The 21725-nt window shown below is 39.9% G+C and overlaps 1 protein-coding gene across 2 annotated transcripts in view; it reads right to left on the bottom strand.

Annotated features, from left to right (window-relative positions):
- The window catches only part of AGPAT4 (1-acylglycerol-3-phosphate O-acyltransferase 4), a 72527-nt gene that overhangs the window by 31751 nt on the left and 19051 nt on the right, over window positions 1-21725 (bottom strand). For both annotated transcript variants that reach the window (XM_038130369.1, XM_038130368.1), the window contains one exon: window positions 1042-1211. In XM_038130369.1, coding sequence (XP_037986297.1) covers window positions 1042-1209 — 168 coding nt within the window. In that variant the 5' untranslated portion in view covers window positions 1210-1211. The remainder of the gene's footprint in view (window positions 1-1041; window positions 1212-21725) is intronic.

Raw genomic sequence — 21725 nt, 5'->3', positions numbered from 1 at the left:
TTTCCCTACATTTCCTACTGTTCCATGCCATCCTCCAGCTCTGTACTCAAGTCCTAGACAACATGGCAGAAGTTACTCAAAAGCCATTCTGGTTACACAAAGAGCCTGTAATGTTTAGGTTCACTTTCCTCTCCTTTTAAGGCCACTTTTTATGTTTTTGTTAAACAGACTGCCATTATTCTAATTTGAAAGTGACAGGAGTGGTGCCTAAATGTCCAGAAAATGCAAGGAGTCCAAAGGGAAGGCCACAAAAATCAGAGGTTCACACAATCCAAGGTCAGGACTTTTTCCAGTGGCCAGCATCAAAGCTAGAAGGATGCTGAAGAACACTGCCAAAATGAATCACTGGTTTTCTTCCTTATGAGGGAGGAACCCTTATCTAAATCCTTTATAGACAGAGACTATCATCACCACCACAGAATGAAGTCAGGCTGATTTAGATGGGGGCTTGAATTATCCCCATGATCTGACAGGGGAAACAAAAAAGCAACCCTGAAAACAAAGGCACATGAACTCCTTGATGCAGCAGTATATTCAACCATGAATAACTCATTCCTCTCCCATCTCTTACTGCTTTTAGCTGATCACTGCTTTCACTTAAGATGGCTGCTCTTTCATTCTGAGAGAGGCAGGCTACATCATTCAAACTCTAGATGTGGATTTTTAAGGCTACACTGCAAAAAGCAAACAAATTCTGTAATTAAACTGGTAAAGAATTATGGGCCAACTCATCTTTATGCAGCACAGCGAACTGCAATAGCTACTGAGCGAACACACAGAGAGAAATAACTGCAATAATCTCCACAGGTTAAGAAAATATTTCCTTCATCAGCTTTAACTGCAATGCTTTTAAAATATCTGTGGTTTCCTGAGCCATCCTGTCTCCACATACTTCACTGCACTGCTTTAGGTTCACCTCTAATTCTGGACAGCAGCCGAGTGAAATTCGAGCATGGATCTGTTAATTCAAAAACACAATTAACTTATTTTGCTGTTTTTTCCACATCCAAGGAGATTTATCTTAAATACTAAGTAACTCACCCCCAAGACCCCAAATCTCTCACAAAAGTTCCAACCACAGAGAAAGTCAATTTCAAAGTTGTGATTAAGGATTACGATGGCATTCTCCTTCCCGTACTTGTGGTAACTCTCTGGGTCAGTGTAAAGGGTGCAATCGGTGCCTGACCACCATTCCAGCAACATCACCATCTCTGAAACAAAGAACGAGAAACATGTGAATGCACACAGTATCTGCAAAACCACAAATCAGAAACGTGTTGAAAACATCGGTCACCTCAATGGCATGTGGCAAAGAGAGTGCTGTAATGAAGACCATCTAAGAGGGCTGTTTAAAACACAGCTATCTTTACAAGCTGGAAAGTGGTTTCTCAGCAGTATCCTAGTGACTATCATATGCCTTTCATTTCCTATTTGCTTGTCCCATTATCAAGCACAGGCTTGTACAGTACACTTTGTGTTTGTTTTGCTTGGAACTTTAAGTCTGACCACAAGACTTGTGAATCAAACCTTTATTTAGCAAAATCACTCTGGTCTGGGGCACAGGAAGTTGAGGTGAGTCAGTAAAGCCAAGAAACTTGGAGAGCTCTTTCTCCACAGAGATGGAAAAAGAAAACCTAAAGCAATGGCTCTCCTAAAGCAACCCATGTCTTGAGCTGGGGGTACTGTAGGACTAAATGAAAGCTGTCTGTCTGAGACTGAAATGGAGTTAAGGGATATCATTGCCTCCTATCAAAGCTGTCAGAAAGTTCTGAACCAAAGCAAAGGTCTAACGCAAGGGGTTATTCTTTGTTAAGTGAAACGTATCTCTCTGGTGCCACATGAATGCCTCTGCTGAAGGATGAGATATCCAAGATGCTCTCTTGGCTTAAGACAAGCCTGATGGCACCAAAAATGTTCATTCACCACAGGAAAGATCAAAACTAGGCCAGTCTTTGAAACACATTTGAATTCCTTTCCATTCTGGTCCCCTACTGGTCACATCTAGTGACAGAAAACACGAACCAGCCGGGAACAGGCCAACATTTCCAGCCATCATGAGTAAAATTTTCTGCCTGAAGCTCTTGGATGACATTGTGCTGTACACTGGAGAACAGGCATTTATGATGTGAATGAATTCTATCTAACAGTACTACAGGCAGGCTAATAGACAATCTCTATTCAGCTAACATTACCTTAATATGATGAAAGTGTGTTTATGATACAGATAAATGATTGACTTGTCAGTCCACTTGCTTACTTCTAATCAGGGACTACTACTGCAGCAGGAGTACATTATTTCTTAATGCATGCTGTTATGCACCAAAACAATAGCCTGAGATGTGGAGGGAGACCTAAACTGCCACACGCTAACCAGGGAATGGCAGATTTCACTGAGTGCAAACTAGTTTTTCAGTGAAAATCAAAGATGTTCACATCTCAGCGAGGCAGCGGTGAAGATACAGAAGCAATTACCTTGAAGACTTCCCCTTCAAGAGCTGCCTAGTGAAACACACTTAATGTTTTATCAAAGGTCATAGATTTCTATTCAATTTACACTGGAAGTAAAAGCCCCCCAGTCCCCGAAACACAGCAAAATTGAGTAACAGCTGGGGAAAAAACCCATCCCACACTGTAATTTGCAAACTTTTACAGAATCTACAGTCATATCCTAGGGCAGAACACTATCACAGGAAAGAAAGGAAATTAGTGATAGGATTAGATCTTTTGCTTAACTAGGAATCCAACTAAGAGAAAAAATGACTGCCACATGACTTTCCCTCTTTTTAACACCTCCTGCCAATAAATTTATTCCCTGGGAAAGAAAACCAAAAAGGCAGAGATGATGAAGGTAAGGCTGTCTTGACAAAAAAGCCAACTTTACCTGAGTAAAGTCATCCCACTTTAAGTGCGAATTTTTTATTTATTTTGTCTTTTACTAAGGAATTTGAACAAAACTAATAACATTTTGTGAATCTCACTATACAGGTGAGCCACATGCATAGAGCTCTTCAGTTTTATATATTCAGTTTCAAATACATTCCAAAAAAGCACAGGCAAAATTATTTCTAGATGTGCTTTGATTTTTCAGGCTTCATCTAAGCAGGATTTTTGTTTGAATAAATACTGCAGAAATAGGTCCCTGTCTCTCACCTCACATGCCATTTGTCACTGATGTGCTCAGGCAGCTGCTGCAGAAACACAAAGCAGGCACTGAACACCACTGTATTTAAATTCAGTAAATACCATTTGCCAGCCTCTAATTTCTTAATATGTTCCTTTCCCTCACCTTCCCTACTCCTTCTTTCCCCCTCCTCCTAGCCTCCTTTCTCCTTGTGGATCTCAAGCAATGATAAGTAGCATCAGTTTGTGCTACTCTTGCATTGTGTCACCAGCTTACTTCCACAACCTTCCACAGAAATTTATTACCCAGCAACCTGCTGTGTGGCTCAGCCACACAATGTCACCCAGGCACACTCTCCTCCCTCCTTCACAGTACAGAGATGATCAGAGGAAGTTTCTTCCTTTGTATACCAGTCATACTGCATAAGCAGAAATCAACTGCATAGAGAGAAGAAAAAAAAGATTATTTTGCCCCTTTTAATGAGGTTTTGGAGTTTCACCACCACAACTGAGCTGATGAATACGTATTCAACTACATCGTGAGGGTTCCTACCTTTCAAAGCAATTCCTCCAGTGACACTGTCAAACAATTAAGGCAAAGGAAGGAGAAAATCCAAAGGAACTTGAAATCTCCACTCCCTGCTTTGAAGGCAGACTCCTTGCAGTGCATTACAACTAGCTTCAGAAGAAGTTGATGGCAGAGAGAAACCCTAACTTCAAATACTTAATATGGATACCCTGTGTGCCTAGGATTCTTGAGCTTTTTTACCTCACTGAAATAAAAAAGACCCACTCATCCTGCTTCAAAGAATACCCCTACCTCCTGCAAGCGTAGATAGTTCCTTGCCCTTCACTGCACAAATCTGAGCTGCTACAATGCCAGCACTTCCAGAACGAGTAACTAGGAAAAAAATCTCCAAGGCATATATGAACTATATATGCAATGAACTATAAGTCATTAAACGAAAAATAACATTTATGGGAAGAAGGGAAACACACAGAACTGAGACTTACACCTCAAAGTTTTGCAAGAATGAGTCATTAAAACAGTTTAAACTGTTCTTCTATAGAAGGTGTTAGTAATCCCTCTAGCTAACTATTCTTGATAAGGACCAGATGACCTGCTGCGGCTTCTTCCAACCTTATCCATTCTGTGATTGTGTGATAAACATGGAAACATTTGCTTACAAGATTAACTATAAATGCCCTATTTTAAAGTTTCATTAAAAGCATAATTCTGCATTGACTCAATAGGAACAATAATTTGTAAATTCTCAAGTAAGTGCATAACCTTATTTAAAGAGCTACAGAATGTTTCCCTCCATGACATTCCTAATTTCCTTTAATCTCTTCACTTTCTTTAATCTTCGTATCAAGGCAACACCAAGAAAAAGAACTCAGAAAATTCTTATGGGAATATATAGTAAAAGTATAGCAAACTCTCCAATACATATGAAAGCACAACAAGTGGGCAAGCTGTGACCATCATTTCAAAGAGCAGACAGGGTGAATGGCTGCATGATGAATGACTGCACTGCACAGAACACTGGGGAAAGCATTCTAAAAAATGCAAAAATAAGGCTAAAGACAGACTGACAGGTAGCACAGTCCATAGTCTGTGCCTGTCTGTGGAAGAATGACTTGCAATAACTTACCACCTTTCCAGATTTTCAGACGACACCTATTAGGGGCACTTCCTAAGAATTCTTCATAGAATGAAGTCTACAGGTAACTAAGAAAAGCAAGTCTATATCCTCCCTAGACTACTTAAAAGCCCTCTGTGCATCACAGACAGGGTTAAACCTCTGAATTCACTGCAAAGCTGCCTGAGAGTTTTTCTAAATACTTCCAAGTATTCCTTACACAGGCTATTCTAGTGTTTCACTCTGCTGTCTAACCTGACTGGGCATTTATTTCTGGTCTCTACTTCCTTCTTCTCTGCAGGAGCTGCAAGTAATTATGAGAAAACTTGAAGGCAGGAATTCTGCTTGCATTGATTAGGCACATGAAACTAGAGCTCAGAGCTGAATATTGCTACCTGTCCACAGGAAAATTGTTCAAAATAACTTATTTTTATAAGAAACATATATATCTTTCCTGTGAGGGGCAACAAAAACTAGTGAGAGATAACAGGGAGCCCAGTCAGACCAAGCTTCAGATTCCCCTCCATGCATGTGTTGCACCAATGAGGAATAATGGAGTTATCTGGTTCATTCCAACACAGAGATCCTGGTCTTCCACCTGTGGGGAAATGCATAGGATTTCTGGTTTTCTGTGATTTTGTGGGTTTAAACAGAAGACCAAAATCCAGCCCGCTCTTTCCTTAGCCCCGTCACACATCCCATTCCCTATCCCCACCATCTACTGCAGCTGGTGGTAAAACCACTGATATCTTTGGACTTGTTTCCCCCTCCCTTAAAGCTGTCTTGCAGCAAAAGTGCTGGCTGATGGCAGGGAGGGGTTATGGGGAATCATGCACACAAATTCAAAAAGAAAAACAAGCAAAACCCTTCTCTCTTGCCTTCAGGTCTGGTCTTGCAGATTTTTGACCCGGTCTCCTTGGAAGACCCCTTAAGCAACTTCCTTGAATAACACTTTAACTAATTACATGTCTGTGCTTTTAAGGACAGAAATCACCAACAGAGAGGAAGGAAGAAATGGTGACTCCCCACTCATCACAATGAGTTACTGGATGTGCTTGCAAGGAGAAAGCACAGCACAGCACAGCCCTTCCACATATTCAGGTTCCAAGTCACATACATTTCAGCGTTTGCTTGTAGGAAATTATTTTAATGTACCTTTCTTCAACAGTCATATATTCCAACACAGATAAGGTGCTGCATTTGCCACAAATGACTGAGGACAGTATAGCACGTGCTAATCAAAGGAATTAGTACAAACAGTGAAAGAAAACACGCTGCTTGGCAAGTTCCTATGGCAATGGCATTTGCTTTGTATGGGCACGAAATCAGGCAGTTGTGTCTCTCCAGGATGTGGTTTCTTGCTGTCCGAAACCCCTCTTCTGGTGTGCAGAAGCAGCACCACAGAGGAACTGCTTAGCAAAGAACAAATGGTTACAGCTCATTCACTGCAAGTCACTGTGCAAAAAGAACACCAGTCTTGTTCCAACGCTTTCTTTTAAGCAGTTTCCTATACACGTGCACACACACCCTCAAAAATATTTTTTAATTTAGGCATCCTTGGCCTCCTTGTAGGTTTTATTATTTTAAGCCTGCATATTTTTAAGAAATACCGTCCCTTCCAAGATATTTGAATAAACCTTTCACTGTTACGAATAGCACATCATGACCAGTAAGTTGATTACAGAGAACTTAACATTCACTTCTTCATGGGAATTAGTTATCAGCAGAAGGGAGATGACAGCCTGAAAGGAAGTGCTCAAGCTACCAACTCCAGCTAGCAGGTGATCCCAAGAAGCTTGTGGGAAGAAGTCACTGACACTCTTACAGTGGCAAGTTATTTGAGAAGAAGAAACAACATGTTTCTTTCCTGAGGGCACATGCATGTTTTCCATGTTGGTGGATTCATATAAGTGACTTCTGCTTCCTCTTAAAAAAAGCCTTATCTATAATAGTCTAAAACCAGTCAGAAGATAGCTGGGAAAAGATGAAGCTATTATTAATGCCACCTCCATGATGCCTGTGTACCTCCAACACACCATTCCACAGACAATTCTCTCACTGTCTGCTCTGAATCTCTACTCTATCTAAATTCATACGTATCAACTCTCCTTCCTCTGACAGGCTAAATGGGTAAATAGATAAATTAACCTTCAATCAACTTTTCTCAACCTGAGTTTAATCTGAATACTGCAATTTCTCTTTTAAACTTGAAGAAGGCTTTCTGCATGCAAATACTTTCCAGTTTTTCAGGTATGTCACAACTGGTCTAATAAAAACAATACTTCTGACAACAAATCATTTATGTGATCCATTTTCCTTAACCCTCTCCCAACTGTGCTCAAGCAGACAACACCACCCCAAATAGTAAAGAGCAAATATGCTAGAGCCTCCTGTTAACCATGAGGACAGGCAGTGCCTATCAAAGTACTTCATGTTGTCTATCAAACAGCACTGCTCACAAGTAATTCCCACCAAACCCACAGCCTATGGAGGAGCCCCACACCAGAGCAGGGGGATGCCTGAGAGGAGGCTGAGACTCCATGGGAGACCAAAGGAGAGAGGGGCCCTGCTCCCATGCTAGAGCAGCCTGTCCTTGAAGAACTGTACCCCATGGAAGAGTAACCCATGCTGCAGCAGTTTTGGGAGGACTGTTGCCTGTGGGATGGACTCACATTGCAGCAGTTCACAGGGAGCTGCTACTCCTGAGATGGACTCAGGCTGGAGAAGTTCATGGAGAACTGTCTCCTGTGGGAGGGACCCCACAGTGCAGCAGGGGAACGACCCCTCACCCTGATCAGCGGGAGAAACCACGGGTGAGAAACTGATTATAACCCCCATTCCCTGTCTTCTTGTGCCACTGAGGTAGGAGCCAGATCTGGGAAGGAGGGGGGGGTGAGGGAAAGTGTTTTTAAGGGCTTCTTTTACTTCTCATTATCCTGCTCTGATTTTGTTAGTAATAAATTCACTTCATATCTCTAAGTTGAGCTGTTTTGCCTGTGATAGTATTTAATCAGTGATCTCTCTCTTGGTTCTTACCTCAACTCATGACTACTTTGTTTAATTTTCTCTCCTCTGCCCAGCTGCTGAAGGGAATGAGTGAGAGGCTTTGGTAGGTGCCTGACACCTGGACAGAATCAACCCGTGACACACGCACATCAACACACTGCTCTGCTGAGGTGGCTTGTGAGGATGCTGAAGGAACTCTGGAGAATTATACTCCAAGTGGTTATGTCACAACTGCTATGTGAGATCTGCACTACAAGAGAGATTTTCTCGCTAAGAAATATCACGAAAAGTTCTGCTCTGTCCTCAGTAGAAGGAAGCATCTTATCTCAGCGAGCACTAGCTGGTGTCTGGTTCCATGAATATTAGATGATGTTTTTTAATAAATTATTCAGTATTTGATGTATACAAACCAGGAAGCCTAGGACATTCATCTGTACAAGCACAGACAGGCAGAAGAGATGAGTGCTGAGAGAAGAAACTTGTAGGTAAAAAAAACCTTAAAATAAGGTGTTAATAAGTGTTCTGCAGTGATCAGTAATGCAGCACTTGACAGCCCTTATCTGATTAGTTTGGGCTTGCAAAGCAACCACTTTCTGAAGAAACAAACAACTTTCTTATTCTGGCACACAGACTCACCTGGGACAAAGCAAAACATCACCTGATCCATCACACATCCCTCTCCTGTCACGCCTTCATTAAATATGACCCCACATCATGCCTTACTCCAGGGGTAACTTCTGTGTCCCACTGATGGAGATGCTGAAGCAATGAAGCTTAAATGAACAGTACATATGATGTTACTCCAGTTCTCATTTGTACGCTTAGGGTGGCATATTGCTGTCTAAATCCCAAAACAGAAGCTTAAATGAAAGCAGGGTGACCTACATTAAGCTTAAGTAAGTGCCATCTTAAAATGATAGAATCAAAAAAATAAAATCTAGTAAGTACAGAGTGGTTACGAATCTGGTCTCATAAAACACCAAATAAAAAAGCACTCGCCATCAGGTATTCAAGTTTCTACTGTTTCTTTTCAAGTATTCTGCTGATACCAGAAAGGCCAGGAAAAAAAAAAGGACTTCCCATCTACCACTTCTAGGCAATGTTAAGCCATTCACATAGTACAATAAAATAAATTCCTATTAATAAACTTTGTGGATGATACAAAGTCAGAACAGAGTTTAAGAATCAGATGACCTTAAGAGGTAAGGTAACATAAATGGAATTAATTTTGATGGGATGCATCATTGCATCGTATCTCGCAGAACTAATAAAAATAGAGCCTCATAATTTGGAAATGACAGAGATGAGAATTATCTGGGAACATTATTTTGCCACTGAACATTTCTGCTCCATTCATATTATGCAGTCCTAAGACTGAAAACGATGGCAACAAGGATGTCTGTTCCTGGAGAGAAGGGAATTGTGCATTGCACCACTGAGAGAATCCCTGGGCCAGCACACCAGTACCAGACATCCATGCCCAGGAAGTAACCACTGAAACAAAGCAGAGGCAGACCACGTCTATCAGGAAGACCTGAAAGCAGAAAAGTTTGGCTCACTGGATCTTTAAAACAAATGCTAGAAGAGGACTGGGTGAAATCCCCACAAATATGGCTTACGGATAAGGAAAGTTAACAGTACAGAAAAAGAATAATTCAAGCTAAATAACACTAGCACAAGAATATCTACGTTTAAAGTGACTGAAATTACAGGCATCCAATATTCTGAAGATTGTTCTGATTACTTTGTCAGATAAAAATGCATAGCAGCTTTGTAAATTGAGTAAGAATCATCTTAAAAACACTACATTATACCACTGCTAGAAATTCAATGGCTCGCAAACTCCTTTCTAGTCCTATTCTCTGTAACTAGGAAAGAAAGTGAGATTTTTCCAGACAGACTGCCTTACAGACCTCTCCTCTCTTCCATCACTGCAGACTGAGAAACACTCTGCTACCCCAGGCTGCAATGAGTATTCACTGGACCAAGGGGAAGACAATATTTTGCAGCAATCAGCAAAGGCTTCTGTTTAAGCAGGGTAGCACCAGACAGAAACCTTTCCCAAGGGAGTTCTCTGCTGAAAATCACCTGCCAGGAGGCCAGGACCTCAAAATTTGAGTATCCAAATAAGCAAATATGAACCAAGTTAATAGATGTCAGTCTTAACTTGTATTTATTTAATCACGATTGACTTCTTTGACATGAATCATTAGCATGTCCTTAATTATAGGGTGATCAGCATTGTCCACACTCAGGTCTCATGCTTTCATTCAGAACAAAAGCACACACACTCATGTGACTGGGTTTATTTGGCCAAATGCATTAGGGGAGTTATTTGACTCAAGTGAATCATGTTTAACTCTTGTATTTAGTAAAAAGACTTGTTCTCACACAATCTTTCTCTTTCTTGAATGTATTCTTGCAACAGCCTTTATGTCTATATATACAAATTTATCCTCCTTAGTTTCAAATGAAAAATGAAAAATTTGGGCTTTAGAAGGAAAGCATTTCAGACCAAGAGAGAAAATCCCATTATTTTGATGCTCTAAATCCCTGCCATCATCACATTTAACCTGCATTTTCAGCTACTGACAAGAACTGAGATGAGTTTATCTCTGAGAAAAATGATGACAGAATGATGATGATGATAGAAAAAGAATATGAGTTGCCAAAGCAAGCAATCTTCAGCACAAATAGGAAAAGTGAATTAGGGAACCAAACAAAAGGTAAATTAAATCCAAAGTATTTAGGATTTTTAAATAAAGTGTTTTTAAATAAGGCCTCTAGTTATCAAGAATTACATTTCATAGAGGCGTAAACACGTAAAAAGAGGGAACTATGGTGTCTGCAGATCAAGAAAACCAGGGCTAATGGCTTCCAAGGCTTCTATACTTTTCCAGTAACATTTAAATTTAGATTTTGATTTTAGATAACTGGTGTGCTCAGGAGAAATATAAACATATTACCAGATATAATACGTTAATAATTATATTAATAGCAAATTATAATCATATTAGTTGTATTAATAGCATTAATATTAAAACTATTAATTTTTAGACTCAAGGCATATAACTTCTACTTAGCCTTCTATGCACAAGATATTATACATGAATTTCAATAATGGAAGAAAAAATTGACAAAGCACCTGTATTATATAATGAGAATTAATGGTGAATAACCACAGAACCTCTATCACTGAGAACACTGTTGAGAACAAAACCATTACTCATTTTTCACTTGCATTCTATGAATTCCCTCTCTCTGCCTGTAATCTTACAGCATCTCATCACATGAGGTCTTGAGAGACAAGAACTATGTCCCAGTGCTTATTTTAGCTTCTTAATCCCTATCAGTGACTTTCACAAAATGTTCTTTAAAGGGACAATAAGGTCAGAAACTACAAATCAAACAAATGGCTTTCATGAATTAAAAATAAAGTACTACAGATCAAATATACCTATCAAGTATCAAGCGGTGATTTTTGTCCTGGGTGCAGCCTGTAACCCTTCAAGATGATTGTTACCCAAATATATAAATATACAAAAATCCCCATTTTTTCCTCACTGAAGAACATAATACAAATGAGAAAGTGTTCTGTTAAGACAAATTTATATCCAAAGTATACAACACTATTACACCACACTTAAGGACACTAGTGCCTCTCAATTCACATTTAGCTTGATTGTGCTTGCATTTCTCTTTCCTCAAAGCTTTTACAAAACTAATCCACTGCTGGAACATCACAACCTGCTCAGACAGCCTGCAGATCATGTGCTCCAGAGGATGCAAATAAGCCATTTGCTTGTTTAACCTCTCACTGCTCGAATTGAAAGGGTATCCACAAAAAAAAAAAAAAAAAGCATTACCATCTTCCTGCTATGTTGTCCCAGTGGCACGGTATAATTGCAAAAACTCTGCACAAAGAGGTAATAAGCTTTTTGGTTTTTTCATATCTGGTGCAAGCAACAGTGTTGTACTCTTAGAACTATTTCTGTTGAATAATCTTCCTAGAAAACAGAGGTTTAGCTTACATGGTCCATTGAAATCTTGCATCATCAACAAGCTCTGAGTTTACCCTTGTCTATTCATTTTCCAAAAAGAGAACCTCTGGAAGTTACAAAAGTCAGGCTGGGCTTCTCTGGTAACCCAAGCTGCAAATTATGAAGAGTAGCAGCCAGACACACCATTTCAGGTTGGTACAGGAGAAACAGTTTAAAAGGCACAATCTGACTCGTAGCAGTAGTAAAATAAAGACCTCTCATACAAACAAGTCATGCACATGTCAGGAGCAGAGAAGTATCACAAAACTATACGCAGATGCACTACTGATATTTCTGTCAACTTTATCACTAGTTATTTCTGGCACCACAGAAAAAAGAAAAGAAGGAAACTTTTCAAGATTTAACAAGGGCATACAGTATTACATAAAATATACCAGGTACCAAAATATTATCCCATGACAGATTGATCAAAACTGTAGAGGAATCCCAGGGGAAAAAAAAAAAAGGCAGCCTATTGTAAGTCCATTATTTCCTTGAATTGAGCTTTATTCCTTTCTGAATTATCTTTACCATCTTCATTGCCTCAGCTTTCTCAAAATGAAAGACATGCAGGATCCATGTGACTCACTGACTTGGATGCAGCCTTTACCAGCTTGCAAAACAACAGGAGCTTCCCACCTCCACCTTTCAGGCCATACACACTATTGATTTACCACGGATCAGAACACTCAAACTTTAACTCATGAAGGATGACACTTCTGCTTTGCTAAGGAAGACCTACAGCTTTTTAGAAACAACTCTTGAAGGCCATCCAGACTTCTCACAGGATTTCAGACATGCAAAATTAAGAGAAGCACAGTAACAGCATCAGCTCTATCAGACCTATCAAGTGCAGGCTGCACCTTTTAGGCTGCCAGGTGGCACTGTGCCAGAGGTCTTTGTGGTTCTGTGCAGGCCATTTGGATCTCCTCTAAAGTCTTGCCTAAAAAGCTGGAAAGCAGAAAGCCAGTGCAAATAAACACTATTTAGCATTTGAGTTTACTGAGCTGTATTTGAAGGCTTAGACAAGAACCTCCTGTGGTATCAATACTGCTGATTAATGTCTTTGCAACATCTTGCACCACAGTAGAACTAAGAAAAAGGAACAGGAAGAGCCTTGAGGTCCTGTCTAATTAGGGGCTTGTTACTTGAAAATGGTGTAATTTCTACTAGTTCAAATCTTTCTCCAAGTGGAATTGCCAAATAATGCAATTGCAGTGAAAGAAACATCAGCTTGTTCAGCTAAAGGACAGGAATCACTCATGTCCTAGGCTGCTGTGAGCATCATTCCTTTCACCTTTTTTCTGACTGCCAAGGGCGTGACTGAGAAGCTTGCGAGACAAGCTTCTAGCTTCAGCTAGATGTCATGCACAGGTTTTTCCGACAGCTTGCCTCTGCGGGACAAAGCTTGCATGGAGGCTTCCACAAGGAAAAACTCAACCCACAGTCTTCCAAATCTAGATGTTGCAGCCTATCAGATCACTCCTTGACACAGTAAAGCAGTGGGCAAGTGAGCATATTTCAAGGTTCAACATGAAAGACTTTGATTTATGAACTTTATGCAAGAGGTACATACTCTTGAAGAGAAAGAGTAGAGCTTCCTCTACTGAGGGTCCAGCATCAAATCTGAAGAGCAAGCCTCTCGCCACTCTTGGTGAAGAAAAAAATAGCTGAACAGCAAAGAAAAAATAAATCTAAAAGAAGTTTCAAAATGCTGTTTTAAAATACATTTCAGTTTTGCAAATCACGAGTTGGCCATTTATCAAAAAGCTGTCACAACAAGGAATGTGGACAGGAAGGAGCGTTTCACCTGCCATCCACCATTCCTGGGAGGGGGGACAGAGGGACCCCTAGGCTGGCCAGAGCCCACTGCTCACCCCTTAGATGCAGAGAGCTAAGGCAGGGTATGCAGTGTGTACAGAACGAGTCTTCAGGTAAGCATGAATGCAGTGTTTTTTTATAGAGCACAGGGCACACACAGGTTGCTGAAAGAGGAGCTCACCGGTAATTGCTCAAAGGCATGCACTACACAGACAGCCTGTGACTAGAATGATATGCTAAAGGAACATGTCATAAAGTGTTTCCTTCATAAAGTGTGTCATTTTGAATATTAAAGTGCAAATAAAGCTTTCACTTTAAAGTGGTAACAAATCACCTCCGCCCAACACTTACTAATTTGTCAACATAACTTCAAGATAAAAATCACAGATAAGGAGAGAGACCAAATACACTGCGATGTTAAAAACCAAATCAAATCAGACCAAACCAAAGATTGATGGTGCACAGATTTTTTTTTCCCTACACTTTTCTTTACTTCCCTCAAACACACTGACATTTAGTTAAGCTGGCCAGATTTTCAACTGGCATAAAAAAAATCTTTGGTCTAGTTATTGTTAACACCATGCTGAGTTACACAAAATAAGGATTAGACTCATCACACCTACTACAAAGCTAAAGCTTTATCTGTGCTTTGATCTTCCTAGCAATTTCACCTCAGTGCTTGCTTTGTCGTAGAATTAAAACCTGCATATATATGTGCATAAAGTGGCTAATGTACTAAGTGAAAAGTATGTTGCTTTATTAAAACATTATGACTGTATTACACAATGATAGTTCTGGGGCTTGCTGTGTCTCAGCTTCATGACCAAGATCCATTTGATTTTCTTATAAAAGTAAGACAACAAAACACTACTGATAAAAAGGGGATTCACCCTTTTTGATGGGTTGTCATCAGTGGTTTCTCAGATAAAACAAAACAAAATAAACTACAAACAGTTTAATATGGCCAAGCCAACATTCCTGTAATACAGCCAAGCTGAAATAGCTTTGGGAATCAATATTAGAATGAAATTTAATACAAGATGTTAAATGCACAAGCCTTCATGGTATAAGAAAGCCAGAGTGAGCTTTCCTCATAGGAAAGCTATCACAGGAACCAAAAACTTGTGGTTAAGATCTGTATATTAAGGCATGTCTCCAGTATTTGAACCAGCATTTGATCTGGGCACAAGCCTTGCACAGGACCCTTCCAGTTACTGCATGTGTTCTGGCACACCATCTCACTTCTTAGCTTCACTCCAGTTCCCATTCCCATATTGCCTTCTCTCTCAAAACACATACACATCATTCAAGCTTAATCAAATAGATTCCTTCTAACCTAACATCCATGAAATGTAAAATCCACTATTTCTTCAGGTGAGGAAGAAATTTTAAGTTGGCATATGTATTCTTGAAAAAACTTTCAAGTGATCCTTCCTTCTCTAGGGCAGTTCTGAGCTAGAAGAGTGGAGAAAGATAGAAACAAGTTTTGTTTGTTTCTTTAGCCACTGTTCCTTTTAAACTATCTCCCTGCTGCAAATTATAAAGCAACCATCCCTTCAGAAAAAAAACCAAAAAATAGTTGCATACTTCAAACATTTAATTTCACAGCTTTTTTCTGTCTTTTATCCTGACACAATCTGCCTACAAAACAGCTTCTTCTCTCGAAGTTACACAGCGTGTGGAACAAAGCCAGCCTCACAAGTACAATGGGTTTAACACACATACAGATCTGCAATAGTCAGTGTTTTGAAATGCTCTTTTCAAACCCTTTGGGAAAATTAATTATTTAACAGCCACGTGTCAGAGATATTTGTCTCACATCTGAAGGCTCCTCTTATCCTTCTTCCCCAAGGAATTTAGCAGTACTCCCACTTTTCAACAAACCAGCAGTTCCTGGCTTGCTCACAGGCCCAGTCAGCGAAGATAACAATCAACCAGGCATTTCCTCCCGCTGATCTGTCCACCTGGATAGCCCACAAAAGTCAGCACAAAACCCCTTGTTGGAAGGCCTAAGGAAGCAGTAAAGGGAGCAGCAGCAATGACCCTCCAAACATAATACCAGTCATCAGTAATGGTGCCCTTCCAGACACACAAGTTGGTCTCAGAGGTTTAATAAATGCTCTACTAGCATTTATTTTTCATCTCAAGGAAAGTCATCTTACAGAAGTACCTACCTGCAATAGGCACTGCTTATGTACGAAAGCAGACAACCTTATTCTTCCTTTTTTAAGTCTTCCTTGCTTAAAAATGCAATCATGATTACAGGACTTTTACCCAACAAGAAATCAGTGACACAAGCTGGAAATAAAGGAGCAACTCCAGCATCCTGACTCCATATGAAGGTGAAAGATAGCATTATCATTCCCACACTATTTCGGGTAAAGTACTCAACATTATTTTCCACTTTCTAATACTGTTCACAGGAACCACCTTTGAAAAACAGTCCTGAAGATTCCTACGGCACTCCAATATCCTGTGCAACACAGGAGGAACCTAGCATACTACTGCTCTTAAAAGAGGTCCAATTCTCATCCCCACCTTCCTAACACAGAAAAAGAACTTTTTAAGGACTTATTTATCTGGCACATACACTGAGCAACAGCATAGGACAGCTCTTTCCCAAAAATATTAAGTGACTAAATCCAACTGTGTAACCCACACAGCTTTGGCTGCTTCTGGTACATTGTTTGCTGTTCTGCTCACCTGCACTTGCATAATTATCCGTTTCTCAGCCATCATTTGATTTCCACATGAAGAAATCTATCACATCTCAAAGATTCATGGATATGCCATTAGAGTTTTTCTAATTCTCACCTGATAACTGCATGTACCAAAAAGAAGCTACAAGTCATCACTGCGCAACCAGAGAAATTAAAATCACCTTGCAAGAAACCCCGAATTTTAATCACAAATTAATGAAGAGCCTGTGAAGACACAGGAGAGACAAGCTTCATGGCAAGCAGAAATTTTCTGAACTCTTCATATTTAAAATAAATATTGAAAATTGAAAAAAGACTACTAAAAGGAAAATGCACTACATCCTCAATTTTAAACTAGAAAAGTTAAGTACATAAACATAAAGAGGTATGTCAGCTATATTGCCTGTATCTCCCTCCTTCATGAGCACAAAAGGCAAGGCATGATCAAATAATAAAGGTTTTAATATATTTTGGTGAGTAAAAATATAACTCAATCCATGCAATGCAAGTATTCTTGTGAATACTGCAAGCTTAACATCTCTCTCCCTATTTTTTGTCTTTGTACAAAAATAGAAAAAGTCTGTCATATAGGCCTTAGAAATAAATGATACGAGTTTGAGGGAAGTAGCAGATTCTTTAGTTTTCTATAGTTAGATTTCCAGTATAGAGTCCTCAGCAGACCGCAGAGGATTAGCACATTGCACATCTTTAGAAGAGACATTCTATGGGTAAAGTAAAATACCTGGAAAATGTCAGAGAATGGTATGAGATTCCTAGGAAAAAAAAATCCAGTAGGACAGGAGAGCAGCTCCTTTACAGTATCAAAGCTGTATTAAGCCTCCCAGATGCAGTTTTCCAAAAAAACAAGGGTAAGCTTCTTTAGAAGTGCTATCAAGAAATTGAGTTGGTACAATCACTATTTATATTTCCTTACCTCACACAGGCAAATATATTCATTCGACAAAATCTTTCATTAGCAGTACATATTGATCAGGGGATCATTTAAACAGGGTCATATAAAGTACAGCATAGAACAATACAAAATTTACGTACAATGAAAAATCTCTCAAGTATTGGGAAGCCCTTGTGCTTTTAACTCTCAAAGAAAGCCCACACCTGGAGATGCAATATACAGGAGATTCAATTTAGAAACACAGCTAAGTGAACTTAGAATAATGAGAGAAAAGAAATGCTAGTTATTGATGCTCCAGTGCATTTGCTTGAGTAGAGAAAAAGCCCACAGAATAATGTACTAGTAAAAGTGTGCTAACTTAAGAGCAAAACAATCTGTACACAAACAATTGCATTGTAATCTCTTTCTGGTTCCTTATTTTGTTTCAAATGATATTTTGGCAAGGAAGAAAGTGGGTCTGGAAAACAGATAACTGTCTTTCTGAAACCAAGCAGATGAAAAAATTGTTTTGCACACATTTTTATTTGGCTTCTTGTTCACAGTTAAAGGATTCCTCCTTCTCAATACGGTGTTGGATGAAACATGTTTAAGCATATATTACTCCAAGATGGATGAAAAGGAAATTCAGCAACAGTCTCAGAAGTGATAAAACAATACAATGCTTAAGTAAGAAGTCTTAATCTGAAGGTTGCAAGCAAGTCACAGGAAACAAACACCTAGCCACAGAGAGTGCCAAACATGTGCACTCAGAAGCTCTTTCATCTCAAGTGTCACACTGAAAAACCTCAAGTATCTGCTGAAAGGACATACTGGTTCCTACTGGCTTGGAAATCCTCCTGCAAAAAAGTAGTCACATACCAGACACTTTTAGTGGCCCAGCTGCTGCAATTCTTGTTACAGGATGAGCCTGAAAACCTACCCCATGAAAACCTGCTGGTATGTGACTGATTTTGGATGAGGAAGAATCACTTGGACATACACTTTCAGGGGTGCACATTGCCCGAAAGGGAGTGGGAGGGGGTGGACGATGGAGCAAACCAACAGCAAATGAGACAAGACAGTGCTCCTCACTTGGACATTACAGCAGCAGATCTCTTCCCTGACTGAACACAGGAGAATTCAGAGTTCCCATAGTAGTCTTTCCCATGGAGGTACTGTGCTTCCCTGGACAGAGCTGGATTACTGCTAGTTTGTACTTGCTTGTAACTGGTGATGAGTGAGCTACTCTCTGCATCTTTGCATGAAGTTTACACATCATCAAGGGACTATCCTTCAGTCTCAGTATCATTTCAGCAATAAAATAAAGCCTAATGCTTAAATGGGGTTTCCACAAATATGAATATGATCTTGTGATATTCACCCTTAATAAATAAACAACTGTAGCACCAGAATGCCTTCAGATTCTGTGCTATGTCATAGATCATTAGATATCATGTTCCTGAGTTATGCTGTGTCAGACAGAAATACTTTTGTGAAAACACACCAAAATTTACCCCAGTTCAGGAATCTATGAAAATTGCTGGCCAGATCTAATGTTTAACAAAAGGTGCTATAATCTTTGTTATGTGTGATGTTAGACACCAAACAGAATGCAGTTCACCTACTGCTTCCCTGCCACCTCTCTTTCCAGTCTGCAGACTATTACCATCACACTTCTTCAGCAATCTAATGCAAAAAAAAAAAAAAAAAAAAAAAAAAAAAAAAAGAAAATGAAGACAAGTGACCAGCAAAGGCTCCAGCAATAACAAAATAGTATCAATGACAGTGAAGATGCCCTTTTCATTAAAGATCAGACTAAATGCCTCTCTGTCTTTTTGCTAGTCTTGTATAGAAAGCATCAGTATCAAAAGTTTTTTTCACATTCATTTTGACAGAAAGCAGTCCCTTTCTCCTGAACTGAGAGCTGAGCAAAACAGATCATATTCCCTGTAGGCTGAACTAGAACTCTGGTAAAGGTCATGCATAGATGTCATTCCAACACACCTTCCCCACGCTCACACAGCATGCCTGCAATCAGCATACAATCTTGTGTGGTCCGTTCAAGCTCACTGTCAATACTTGAGCACCTATGAAAAGTGAGCAACAACTCCTGCAAGGGGCACAAAATGAGAAGGACTGAAATGTTATTAGTTGATACAGCAAGTTAATGACAGTAGGGAAAATACGGAGGCATATGCTAGGCACTGTAGAGGACTTATTCATAGCAATTAATGCAATTCCACAAACACAATCTGGAAAAAAGTCCAAGCTGTGATGGATGTGGCAAACACACACACACTCACATTTCATCTTACTCTACCAGTAAAAGAATGGAGAATCTGGCGCAGTAATTGCTCCTTCTGTCTTTCCAAATTGAAGTAGAGAAAGTCAAGGTTTGGTCTCAATGGAGAATTGTTCAGAAAACTAGAAGCACTGTCTTAAGTCCAAAAAACAGTATAAAAGGGTATTAGAAAATAGGCTGAAGGAAGACATGAATGACTTAGAGTAGATGACACTTTAGGGTAGATGAGTTCCACTAAAGTTAATTTTAATGTAGATAAACTCTAGGAAAAATAAACATGAGCATTTTCTTAGTACACTCCCACAGTTACTGCCATGGCTTGGCTTGAGAGAAAAGAGAAGGTTATGGTGATGGTCTAGTATTCTAACAGTTCAAATCAACATCTTCCCTTTGCAAGACTATAAAATCTCCAATTTTCCCTCAGTAGTTGTTGTAAATTTTCCAGTCTTTACCATTGGCTTTGTATGGACATGGTGTGTAGAACTAAGATAACAAAGGTTTATGTAGACAAGTAGCTCGAGAAAAATGCATTTTGCACAGATTACTCAAAACATTTCAGAGAAGCTAAGAAAGCAGTCCTAAGTGTCCTATGAAAACTCTTTGCTGTATCAACATTGACAAGCATAACTCAGGTTGCTTTATAAATAAAATACTATAGGACTGTGTTAAGGACACTGTGCCATACTTTGAAAACAGTAGACTGCTTCCTCTGCAGCACAAGATAGTGGTAAAGAGAAGTGGAAAAAGAAGAAAGTCCTACTTTCCCTGGGTACCTCTTGCTTCCCAGTCCTTCCCAACTACTTAACTGCACCAGAGGCAAGAATTCTCCTCCCTGCCTCAGCACCACTTTCATAAAAACACGTAAAATAGCTAAGGGCTCCTCTAAACTCCAAGAAACAAAGGACTGAGGATTAGCATGGCCCTGATACTACCACAAAGCTTTGGTCAGATATTCAGTCCTCACATTGCAAAACCTATAGTTGTACATGGAAGGAATTAGCTTTACTGTGTAGTAACAGTCAGACAAGATGATGAAACTTGATGTTGTTCTCAGTTTCCTCTGGTTTTGTTTCTAGGAAGCTCAGTTTTAAGAAGAATCAGTTTCCATCTTGTTTTTGCTGCAGTGAATGAACAGGTATCAGGGTGCCTCTTTCTATGCAAACAAGGGCCTTCTCCTCAGCAGGATCTACAAACTGCAGCCTACACAGTGTAACTTTACCTAGAGGAGTAATAACACCCCTTTCATGGCACAACAATAGGTATTAGTACTACCATAATTTATTTATGAAGGCACATTAGAAGCTAAGTTGGTTGCTTTTAAGGCCCTTGTGCACATGCCCACACGACCATGTCATTACTGCCAGGTGTTCTGTTTACGCAATGTTCACCGGGTGCAGAGTCAGCAGCGAGGCCAGTTTGCCACCCACCCTGGGAGCACAAGAAGCTCATTTCCCCCCAGTACAGAGGCAGCAAGAGGACAAGATAACAACACTGCTCTACTCACAGGCAAACACCTCCATTCAGCACCTCTGAAGAAGCCACGTACCCTGTATGTGTATGTCCCATTCTCATGGTCTAGGCACGTGTCCTGAACAGTCCACAGGATTTCAGCACACTCTGCTTGATCTGGGGCTGCACTTCAACAGCCAAGCAAGCACAAACTGATTTGGGAGTAGAAACCACTTTCCCAGTGTCCAGCAAGCTGTGCAGCCACGTGCACATATGGCATGAGTCCCAAGACAACCTGTTCCCTCTATGTGTCTGGCCAACTGTACAAGCTACTGCGGAAAAGCTGTGTTCACCCCTTGTGGTGCTTTGCTATGACGTAAGAGAGAAGAGTAAGGTGTATTCCCAGCTCTTCCAATTCAGGCACAAACAGCATCTATGAGAACTGTGATGTATTCCACTCTAAGTGCTTCCTACCTTGGTTCTCTATCTTTTAGAAGAAACTGAAGACAAAATGTTCCTAAATTATTTAAAAATAAAACCCAAGATTGATTGCTTGCCCAACCTTTGCTCTTATGCCAACTTCCAAGCACACTTATGTTTGAAAATTTTATTGTTATCACCCTATTGAGGTTTGTAGTGTTCAATTTCCTTAATAGGGTGCACTCTGTTGATTTCAGTATGAGGGAGTTTTATCTGGGTTGTCATTTTACTAAAGGGGGAGTGGATTAACAGGCAGTTGAACCAATCCATGAA

Source organism: Motacilla alba, chromosome 3, assembly GCF_015832195.1.
Source record: "Motacilla alba alba isolate MOTALB_02 chromosome 3, Motacilla_alba_V1.0_pri, whole genome shotgun sequence".
Taxonomy (NCBI): domain Eukaryota; kingdom Metazoa; phylum Chordata; class Aves; order Passeriformes; family Motacillidae; genus Motacilla; species Motacilla alba.
The sequence above is the reverse complement of the archived record's forward strand: the minus strand, read 5'-3'. Positions and strand labels throughout refer to the sequence as shown.